At 38.6% G+C, this 12,247-nt stretch overlaps 1 protein-coding gene across 2 annotated transcripts in view; it reads right to left on the bottom strand.

The window, feature by feature from the left end:
• PRKAA2 (protein kinase AMP-activated catalytic subunit alpha 2) overlaps positions 1 to 12,247 on the bottom strand; it is a 69,379-nt gene that overhangs the window by 13,198 nt on the left and 43,934 nt on the right. For both annotated transcript variants that reach the window (XM_003265133.3, XM_030812902.1), the window contains 3 exons: positions 3,603 to 3,696; positions 2,588 to 2,732; positions 1,240 to 1,327 (listed from right to left, as the gene is read on the bottom strand). In XM_003265133.3, the coding sequence (XP_003265181.1) occupies positions 1,240 to 1,327; positions 2,588 to 2,732; positions 3,603 to 3,696 (327 nt within the window). The remainder of the gene's footprint in view (positions 1 to 1,239; positions 1,328 to 2,587; positions 2,733 to 3,602; positions 3,697 to 12,247) is intronic.

The following is a 12,247-nucleotide window of genomic DNA, read 5'->3' as shown; positions in this document are numbered from 1 at the left end:
CCATTCTCATCACTTCCTAACTCATATGACTAAAATTATCTTTGATCCAGATAACCTATGCTTATAGTATTATTCCTTTTTTCTCTTACATTTCTACAGCATTACAATTCCCATGATAGCATATTACCATACTCAAACCTGGGTCTGAGGTAACAAAGTAATTCTCTACTATTCTAATGAAAAGAATATAATCTGTTTATATAAAAAATGGTGATTGTTTACATCATTTGCTGTATTGTTGAAACTCCTTGGAATGGACTGAATGCTTATGTCCTCCCAAAATTCATGTGTTGAAATCCTAACCCCCAAGGAGATAGTATTAGGAGGTGGGGACTTTAGGGGGGTGATTAGGTCACTAGTGCAGAGTTCTCATGAATGGGATCAGTGCCCTTATAAGTGCGACCCCAGAGAGATCCCTCGTCCCTTTCACCATGTGAAGTTACAGTGAGCATACAGTAGTCTACTAGGAAGCAGACCCTCACCAGATACCAAATCTGCTGGCACCTTGATCTTGGACTTCCCAGACTTCAGAACTGTGAGAAATACATTTCTGTTGTTTATAAGCCATCACCTTTATTGTGTCTTTCTTATAGCAGCCCAAATGGACTAAGATAATTCTTTATCTGCTATTTGCAATAATATTTTTACCATATTTTCTCTCATAGGATTCTAACTTTTAAAATCACACATTGATCACTGTAGAAAGACTTGAGTTTACCACTGCAATCTGTATAAACATTTTTATAATGTACCAATGAATAAGTTATATGAGTAACTACACAATCTCTACTTGTGTAGTTTAATTTCATGAAACAATATTGTCCCCCAAAATCTCATTCTTCCAAACACAAAATATAAAACAATGCTCTATATACTTTGGAAAATATGCAAGGTATTATTAAAGAACTATATCTAATAAATAAATAATGACACTAGCTTAAATTTAGCAAATTCTTACTCTCTTATCTGCACTTTTGTAAAATGAAAGATATGTTAAATCAGGATCTACTTCAGTTATTTTTCTAATGGGGAAAACTTCGTAAGTATATTTATAATGACATCTAAATGAAATGTTTAACATTTTTTAATATAACTATTATCCCTTTAACAATGGAAAAATAAATGAACAATCCATTTCTACCATGTTAAAATCTTACCTTCCATAGAGAATATATTGTAATTAAATGTTATCAAAATTAACACAAGATTACAAAAAGCTTATGCTTCACTGATTATTACCTGCCTGAGATGACTTCAGGTGCTGCATAATTTGGAGATCCGCAACTAGTTCTCAGAAATTCACCATCTGACATCATATTAGATAATCCTAAAAATAAAAGTAATGTTTACTTGGTGCTAGATATTTTTAAAAGTAGATAAAGTCATAAATATGAGCAAAATTTCAAGTTCTTGATCCTCCATACATCATTGTTTTTTAGTTATTAAAAAAAAAGCAGTGGAAAGCATTTAACTGGAAAGAGACCGTCTCAGAGTGCTTACACTATAACAAAAAAGCTAAAGCACATCACATATATAAGTGAAACTAAATTTCCTTTCTAAATAAAAATGTTGATTCCCATCACAAATGAGGTTATTCTGAAGCATATTAACTTTCCCAAACATTAAAACATCAAAATATTATTTACCTATTTCCATAGTCAAAAGAATAAAATAGAGACTACTACTTTTTTGCCCTATGCTTTCAAAAGCCTCTTTAAATTCTATAATTAGAAACCAGATGGGCCCCACCTCATAAAGAGATTATGTTCCAAAAGTTTTTAATTTAGAAATATTTAATTCAACATAGAAAAAATAATCTATTGAACCAAAAATCTAGTTGAGCTATAGTAATAAATAAGTTTCATGATTTAGAGAAGGAAGAGAAATAGAGAAAGTAGTTTCTAGGTTTTTAGATTAAAGACAAGGTATAGACCACAAATAAGCAACAATAGCCAGTACCTTTCTATCTCTTTCTCTTTAATTTCTCACTTCCTAGTCTTTTTCTCAAATACCCTATTAAGGCATCCTTTCCACGTATGTTTGTCCCAGAAAGTGTTTGGAGTATAAAAATAACATTTTATGTACATTTTACCCCTGACAAAAACTATTCTCTAATCAAGTTATTAGACGTTACACCTAAGGACCTCTTTGTGGATCAATTCAGAAGGGCTTTTTTCCAACTGCATGCATATTTTCAGGTACCTCCGTTTATATGCATTCATCAGGGAAAGTGCCCATACTTTCATGAGATTTTCAAAGAAGTCTGGGACTCCTCCCCTCTCTTCAAAAAAAAAAAAAAAACAAAACAGTTATGCATCATTTCCTTAGGAGAAAATGCAGATTGAATAGATTTATCTTGATGACAACCTTCTAACTTCTCTAGAGGTATCTGCATCTTTAAAGTGTATTTAATGAAAATTAATGAAAATTTAATTAAATGAAAAGAAAAAGCTACTGAGGAGATTTCAGCTAATCCCTTTTCATGGTACAGAACGTACAAGGTTGAAATGGAAAGTTCTTAGTTCAATGAGTTGTTATGCTTTAAAAGGTAGCTAGTACATTTCTGAACAACCCTGGAGTTACATACCAAAATCAGCTATCTTGGCATTCATGTGTGCGTCCAACAGGACATTTTCTGGTTTCAGGTCTCGATGAACAACCATATGCCTATGACAGTAATCCACAGCAGACAGAATCTGCTGAAAGAGCCGCCTGGCTTCCATCTCTTCAACCTATCAAGCATAAAAGAAACTGCATTAAGAATATCTGGGGCTGGGCACAGTGGCTTATGCCTGTAATCCCAGCATTTTGGGAGGCCGAGGCAGGTGGATTACCTGAGGTCAGGAGTTCGAGACCAGCCTGACCAATAAGGTGAAACCCCATCTCTACTAAAAATACAAAAATTAGCCGGGCACGGTGGCATGCACCTGTAGTTCCAGCTACTCAGGAGAGTGGGACAGAATTGCTTGTACTGGGAGGCAGAGGTTGCAGTGAGCTGAGATCATGCCACTGCACTCCAGCCTGGGCAACAGAGCAAGAGTCTGTCTCAAAAAAAAAAAAAAATCTGAGACATCTATTTAACAAGAGTTTTAATTTCATAATTAGGCTAAATATAATTAAGCAAGCTAGAATTATGTTGGAATTCTCAACAAATCAGACAAAATAAACCAACCAAAAGCTTGTCAAATCTCAACATGTCAACAGACAAGTTTTTCTTTGTTGCTAAGCAGAAATATTTAAATTTAAATTAATATTATTAAATGTGCACAATGTTTTGGGGAATTGACAGCAAAACAAACTAAAACAGAACATATGTGAAAGTGCTAAGAAAAGGAAATAACTGATCTTCAACATGATTTTATGGAACAGATTTTAAAAAGCATGTGCATCGTTTTGGCAATTAAGTGAAACATATTTTCTAAAATCAGTATTTCAAAAGGTATGCTTTTTAAGAAAGAAAATTTGTCTAACACTATATGTTTAGTTGAGCATTATCATAAAAGCAACTTCAACCTTGAAGATATCTTTGCATTGTTCTATTTCCCAATACTTTCCTTTTTATTAGTTTAGAGATTTAGTATACCAGATAGTATGTTACTCACCCGTCCATGCTTACAGATGTAGTCAAATAATTCACCTCCAGACACATATTCCATTACCATAAAAAAATCTGTTGGAGTGCTGATCACCTGGTATCTTTTTTGTTAATTAAAAAAAGTTAACAAAATATGTTACTTTAACCAAAATCAACCTGGTATATCTACTCTTGCTTCAATTTTATATTTCAATGTTTTATAATACTTTAAGATGGCAACAAATTATATGTTATCAAAATAATCACAGTGCAATAAACACGGACCATTACAAAATTATTCTATTTCTTGAGGCTCATGGCCATTCCTTTAGATCCTCCCTTTCATGTTTACATAATTTTTGAAATCTTTCCCTCTTCAACAACTAAGTTAAGCATTAATTTTCCCATATAAACAAAAATTTGTTTACAGTCAAAGGAGATGAGGTATCACATATTTAAAGATAAACAGAAAATATACTTGGGCCAGACACTATGGCTCACGCCTGTAATCCCAACACTTTGCAAGGCCAAGGTGGGAGAATCGCTTGAGCTCAGGGCAATGTTTTGGGGAATTGACAGTAAAACAAACTAAAACAGAACATACATGAAAGTGCTAAGAAAAGAAAATAACTAATCTTCAACATGATTTTATGGAACCGATTTTGAAAAGCATAGGCATCATGTTGGCAATTAAGTGGAATATATCTTCTAAAGTCAGTATTTTACCAGCCTGGGCAACATAGCAAGACCTCATTTCTGTAAAACATATATATTTTTTCCTGGACAAGTAATATGATGCTACAGGGATACATTCAGCAAAATCCAGAAAGTGAAAAATGACCATTTCCCCAACAAATAAAACGCAAGAAAAAAAGGGAAAGGATAAACTATATGTTAAAAGTAACTTCAGAGACATATTGACCAATTATGCTGTATAGACTTATTTTGATTCTGATTCAAATAAACCAACTTTAAAAACCATTTATGAAACAATCAGGAAAGTCTACATGCTGATTAGTAGTGGATAATGTTGTTAAATATTTTAATTAAGACGTGATAGGCCGGGCACGGTGGCTGATGCCTGTAATCCCAGCACTTTGGGAGGCCGAGGCGGGCAGATCACGAGGTCAGGAGATTGAGACCATCCTGGCTAAACCAAACACGGTGAAACCCCATCTCTACTAAAAATACAAAAAATTAGCCGAGCATGGTGGCGGGCACCTGTAGTCCCAGCTACTTGGGAGGCTGAGGCAGGAGAATGGCGTGAACCCAGGAGGCGGAGTTTGCAGTGAGCCGAGATCACGCCACTGCACTCCAGCCTGGGCAACAGAGTGAAACCCCCCTCAAAAAAAAAAAAAAAAAAAAAAAAGATGTGATGATACTATGTTTATGTTATTTAGAATTTAAAAAGTATTTTCTAGAGTAGATACTGAAGAGTTTACAGATTAAAAAGATAATGTTGAGATTTGCTTCAAAATAATCTGGCATAGGGGAAATGGGGGGGGAGCAGATAAAACAATGATTTGACTATTGTTGAAGCTGAATAAGACATGCATGGGGTTTCGGCAGAGGAGCCAAGATGGCCGAATAGGAACAGCTCCGGTCTACAGCTCCCAGCCTAAGCGACACAGAAGATGGGTGATTTCTGCATTTCTGTTTGAGGTACCGCTTTCATCTCACTAGGGAGTGCCAAACAGTGGGTGCAGGACAGTCCGTGAAGCGCACTGTGCGCGAGCCGAAGCAGGGCGAGGCATTGCCTCACTCGGGAAGCACAAGGGGTCAGGGAGTTCCCTTTCCTAGTCAAAGAAAGGGGTAACAGACGGCACCTGGAAAATCAGGTCAGTCCCACCCTAATACTGTGCTTTTCCAACGGGCCTGGAAAACGGCACACTAGGAGATTGTGTCCCGCACCTGGCTCGGAGGGTCCTATGCCCACGGAGTCTCGCTGATTGCTAGCACAGCAGTCTGAGATCAAACTGCAAGGCGGCAACCAGGCTGGGGGAGGGGCGCCCGCCTTGCCCAGACTTGCTTAGGTAAACAAAGAGGCCAGGAAACTTGAACTGGGTGGAGCCCACCACAGCTCAAGGAGGCCTGCCTGCCTCTGTAGGCTCCACCTCTGGGGGCAGGGCACAGACAAACAAAAATTCAGCAGGAACCTCTGCAGACTTTAATGTCCCTGTCTGACTGACAGCTTTGAAGAGAGTAGTGGTTCTCCCAGCACACAGCTGGAGATCTGAGAATGGACAGACTGCCTCCTAAAGTGGGTCCCTCACCCCCCAGCAGCCTAACTGGGAGGCACCCCCCAGTAGGGACAGACTGACACCTCACTCGGCCGGGTACTCCTCTGAGACAAAACTTCCAGAGGAACTATCAGACAGCTGAATTTGTGGTCTCACGAAAATCCGCTGTTCTGCAGCCACCGCTGCTGACACCCAGCCAAACAGGGTCTGGAGTGGACCTCTAGTAAACTCCAACAGACCTGCAGCTGGGGGTCCTGTCTGGTAGATGGAAAACTAACAAACAGAAAGGACATCCACATGAAAAACCCATCTGTACATCACCATCATGAAAGACCAAAAGTAGATAAAACCACAAAGATGGGGAAAAAAGAGAGCAGAAAAACTGGAAACTCTAAAAAGCAGAGCACCTCTCCTCCAAAGAAACGCAGTTCCTCACCAGCAACGGAACAAAGCTGGACAGAGGATGACTTGGACGAGTTGAGAGAAGAAGGCTTCAGACAATCAAACTACTCCGAGCTACGGGAGGAAATTCAAAACAATAGCAAGAAGTTAAAAACTTTGAAAAAAAATTAGACGAATGGATAACTAGAATAACCAATGGAGAGAAGGGCTTAAAGGAGCTGATGGAGCTGAAAGCCAAGTATTGAGAACTACGCGAAGATTGCAGAAGCCTCGGTAGCAGATGCGATCAACTGGAAGAAAGGGTATTGCTGATGGAAGATGAAATGAATGAAATGAAGTGAGAAGGGAAGTTTAGAGAAAAAAAGAATAAAAAAAATGAACAAAGCCTCCAAGAAATTTGGGACTATGTGAAAAGACCAAACCTACGTCTGATTGGTGTACCTGAAAATGACGGGGAGAATGGAACCAAGTTGGAAAACACTCTGCAAGATATAATCCAGGAGAACTTCCCCAATCTAGCAAGGCAGGCCAACATTCAGATTCAGGAAATACAGAGAACACCACAAAGATACTCCTCGAGAAGAGCAACTCCAAGACACATAATTGTCAGATTCACCAAAGTTAAAATGAAGGAAAAAATGTAAAGGGCAGCCAGAGAGAAAGGTCGGGTCACCCACAAAGGGAAGCCCATCAGACTAACAGCTGATCTCTCAGCAGAAACTCTACAAGCCAGAAGAGAGTGGGAGCCGATATTCAACATTCTTAAAGAAAAGAATTTTCAACCCAGAATTTCATATCCAGCCAAACTAAGCTTCATAAGTGAAGGAGAAATAAAATACTTTACAGACAAGCAAACACTGAGTGATTTTGTCACCACCAGGCCTGCCCTAAAAGAGCTCCTGAAGGAAGCACTAAACATGGAAAGGAACAACCGGTACTAGCCCCTGCAAAAACATGCCAAATTGTAAAGACCATCGAGGCTAGGAAGAAACTGCATCAACTAACGACCAAAATAACCAACCAACATCACAATGACAGGATCAGATTCACACATAAAAATATTAACTTTAAATGTAAATGGGCTAAATGCTCCAATTAAAAGACACAGACTGGCAAACTGGATAAGGAGTCAGGACCCATCAGTGTGCTGTATTCAGGAAACCCATCTCACATGCAGAGACACACATAGACTCAAAATAAAGGGATGGAGGAAGATCTATCAAGCAAATGGAAAACAAAAAAAGGCAGGGGTTGCAATCCTAGTCTCAGATAAAATACTTTAAACCAACAAAGATCAAACGAGACAAAGAAGGCCATTACATAATGGTAAAGGGATCAATTCAACAAGAAGAGCTAACTATCTTAAATATATATGCACCCAACACAGGAGCACCCAGATTCATTAAGCAAGTCCTGAGTGACCTACAAAGGGACTTAAACTCCCACACAATAATAATGGGAGATTTTAACACCCCACTGTCAACATTAGACAGATCAACGAGACAGAAAGTTAACAAGGATATCCAGGAATTGAACTCAGCTCTGCACAAAGTGGACCTAATAGACATCTACAGAACTCTCCACCCCAAGTCAACAGAATATACATTTTTTTCAGCACCACACCACACCTATTCCAAAATTGACCACATCGTTGGAAGTAAAGCTCTCCTCAGCAAATGTAAAAGAACAGAAATTATAACAAACTGTCTCTCAGAACACAGTGCAATCAAACTAGAACTCAGGATTAAGAAACTCACTCAAAACCACTCAACTACATGGAAACTGAACAACCTGCTCCTGAATGACTATTGGGTACATAATGAAATGAAGGCAGAAATAAAGATGTTCTTTGAAACCAACGAGAACAAAGACATAACATACCAGAATCTCTGGGACACATTCAAAGCAGTGTGTAGAGGGAAATTTATAGCACTAAATGCCCACAAGAGAAAGCAGGAAAGATCCAAAACTGACACCCTAACATCACAATTAAAAGAACTAGAAAAGCAAGAGCAAACACATTCAAAAGCTAGCAGAAGGCTAGAAATAACTAAAATCAGAGCAGAACTGAAGGAAATAGAGACACAAAAAACCCTTCAAAAAATTAATGAATCCAGGAGCTGGTTTTTTGAAAAGATCAACAAAATTGATAGACCGCTAGCAAGACTAATAAAGAAAAAAAGAGAGAAGAATCAAATAGATGCAATAAAAAATGAAAAAGGGGATATCACCACCGATCCCACAGAAATACAATCTACCATCAGAGAATACTACAAACACCTCTATGCAAATAAACTAGAAAATCTAGAAGAAATGGATAAATTCCTCAACAAATACACCCTCCCAAGACTAAACCAGGAAGAAGTTGAATATCTGAATAGACCAATAACAGGTTCTGAAATTGTGGCAATAATCAATAGCTTACCAACCAAAAAGAGTCCAGGACCTGATGGATTCACAGCCGAATTCTACCAGAGGTACAAGGAGGAACTGGTACCATTCCTTCTGAAACTATTCCAATCGATAGAAAAAGAGGGAATCCTCCCTAACACATTTTATGAAGCCAGCATCGTCCTGATACCAAAGCCTGGCAGAGACATAACCAAAAAAGAGAATTTCAGACCAATATCCTTGATGAACATTGATGCAAAAATCCTCAATAAAATACTGGCAAACCGAATCCAGCAGCACATCAAAAAGCTTATCCACCATAATCAAGTGGGCTTCATCCCTGGGATGCAAGGCTGGTTCAACATACGCAAATCAATAAATGTAATCCAGCATATAAACAGAACCAAGGCAAAAACCACATGATTATCTCAATAGATGCAGAAAAGGCCTTTGACAAAATTCAACAACCCTTCATGCTAAAAACTCTCAATAAATTAGGTATTGATGGGACGTATTTCAAAATAATAAGAGCTATCTACAACAAACCCACAGCCAATATCGTACTGAATGGGCAAAAACTGGAAGCATTCCCTTTGAAAACTGGCACAAGACAGGGATGCCCTCTCTCACCACTCCTATTCAACATAGTGCTGGAAGTTCTGGCCAGAGCAATCAGGCAGGAGACGGAAATAAAGGGTATTCAATTAGGAAAAGAGGAAGTCAAACTGTCCTTGTTTTCAGATGACATGATTGTATATCTAGAAAACCCCATTGTCTCAGCCCAAAATCTCCTTAAGCTGATTAGCAATTTCAGCAAAGTCTCAGGATACAAAATCAATGTACAAAAATCACAAGCATTCTTGTACACCAATCACAGACAAACAGAGAGCCAAATCATGAGTGAACTCCCATTCACAATTGCTTCAAAGAGAATAAAATACCTAGGAATCCAACTTACAAGGGATGTGAAGGACCTCTTCAAGGAGAACTACAAACCACTGCTCAATGAAATAAAAGAGGATACAAACAAATGGAAGAACATTGCATGCTCATGGGTTGGAAGAATCAATATCGTGAAAATGGCCATACTGCCCAAGGTAATTTATAGATTCAATGCCATCCCCATCAAGCTACCAATGACTTTCTTCACAGAATTGGAAAAAATTACTTTAAAGTTCATATGGAACCAAAAAAGAGCCCGCATCGCCAAGTCAATCCTAAGCCAAAAGAACAAAGCTGGAGGCATCACGCTACCTGACTTCAAACTATACTACAAGGCTACAGTAACCAAAACAGCATGGTACTGGTACCACAACAGAGACATAGATCAATGGAACAGAACAGAGCCCTCAGAAATGATGCCGCATATCTACAACTATCTGATCTTTGACAAACCTGACAAAAACAAGAAATGGGGAAAGGATTCCCTATTTAATAAATGGTGCTGGGAAAACTGGCTAGCCATATGTAGAAAGCTGAACTGGATCCCTTCCTTAACCTTATACAAAAATTAATTCAAGATGGATTAAAGACTTAATGTTATACCTAAAACCATTAAAATCCTACAAGAAAACCTAGGCAATACCATTCAGGACATAGGCGTGGGCAAGGACTTCATGTCTAAAACACCAAAAGCAATGGCAACAAAAGCCAAAATTGACAAATGGGATCTAATTAAACTAAAGAGCTTATGCACAGCAAAAGAAACTACCATCAGAGTGAACAGGCAACCTACAGAATGGGAGAAAATTTTTGCAACCTACTCATCTGACAAAGGGCTAATATCCAGAATCTACAATGAACTCAAACAAATTTACAAGAAAAAAACAAACAACCCCATCAAAAAGTGAGCAAAGGACATGAACAGACACTTCTCAAAAGAAGACATTTATGCAGCCAAAAAACACATGAAAAAATGCTCATCATCACTGGCCATCAGAGAAATGCAAATCAAAACCACAGTGAGATACCATCTCACACCAGTTAGGATGGCCATCATTAAAAAGGCAGGAAACAACAGGTGCTGGAGAGGATGTGGAGAAATAGGAACACTTTTACACTGTTGGTGGGACTGTAAACCAGTTCAACCATTGTGGAGTCAGTGTGGCGATTCCTCAGGGATCTAGAACTAGAAATACCATTTGACTCAGCCATCCCATTACTGGGTATATACCCAAAGGACTATAAATCATGCTGCTATAAAGACACATGCACACGTATGTTTATTGTGGCACTATTCACAGTAGCAAAGACTTGGAACCAACCCAAATGTCCAACAACGATAGACTGGATTAAGAAAATGTGGCACATATACACCATGGAATACTATGCAGCCATAAAAAATGATGAGTTCGTGTCCTTTGTAGGGACATGGATGAAACTGGAAAACATCATTCTCAGTAAACTATCGCAAGGACAAAAAACCAAACACCGCATGTTCTCACTCATAGGTGGGAATTGAACAATGAGAACTCATGGACACAGGAAGGGGAACATCACTTCCAGGGACTGTTGTGGGGTGGGGGGAGGGGGAGGGACAGCATTAGGAGATATGCCTAATGCTAAATGACGAGTTAATGGTGCAGGAAATCAACATGGCACATGGATACATATGTAACAAACCTGCACATTGTGCACATGTACCCTAAAACCTAAAGTATAATAAGTAAAAAAAAAAGACATGCATGGAGTTTCACCGCTTTACTTTTGTAAATGTTAAACAATTCCCATCATGAAAAATTAAGTGTGTGTGTGTGTGTGTGTGTGTGTGTGTGTCTGTGTTTCTAGGCATCCAAAGCTGGGCACATTAAAAACTAAGAAAAAAAAAATTAGCTTTATTTGATCAAATAAATTTTTCCCCAAAACTACAACTTACACCCCCGTACACAATTTTACCAAACCAAGTTTTGGAGACGTTAAAATTCGTTATTTTTTTTTTCTTTTGTTTGAGACAGAGCCTTGATCTGCCACCCAGGCTGGAGTGCAGTGGCCATGCTCTCGGCTCACTGCACACCCCACCTCCTGGGTTCAAGAAATTCTCCTGCCTCAACCTCCCGAGTAGCTGGGATTACAGGCGTGCACCACCATGCCCGGCTAATTTTTGTATTTTTAGTAGAGAGGGGGTTTCACCATGTTGGCCAGCTGGTCTCGAACTCCTGAACTCAAGTGATCTGCCCGCCTTGGCCTCCCAAAATGCTGGGATGACAGGCATGAGACACTGAGCCCGGCCAGAATAAATATTCTGAATAGCAATCATTAGTCTTTGGGAAGAAACATGGCAAGGTATCCTAATTTATATAAAATAAATGAATATGACTGAAGAAAAATTGAGACTATTTCAAATGAACTTTGGAAAGGTAATTATACTGAGAACTCTAGAAGAAATAGTTTTATAAAAGCTATCTTTACAAGCACCAAAGTGATCACATAAACTGAATACTGTAGGGCAGGTGCATCTGCTGTAGCACCTCAATGTAGGTTGGGTCTGATTTAGTAACAATTTTCAATCACTTTTGTGCTCTGTACATCCTAGATGGGGCACAAAAGAAAAGAAGTGATGACATTCTAATAAATAAATTTAGCTGCCATTTCTGAGTATATCACAGGTCTTCAACAGATATTCTTGGCATTAATTATTTAA

Source organism: Nomascus leucogenys, chromosome 5 (genome assembly GCF_006542625.1).
Source record: "Nomascus leucogenys isolate Asia chromosome 5, Asia_NLE_v1, whole genome shotgun sequence".
Lineage (NCBI taxonomy): Eukaryota > Metazoa > Chordata > Mammalia > Primates > Hylobatidae > Nomascus > Nomascus leucogenys.
The sequence above is the reverse complement of the archived record's forward strand: the minus strand, read 5'-3'. Positions and strand labels throughout refer to the sequence as shown.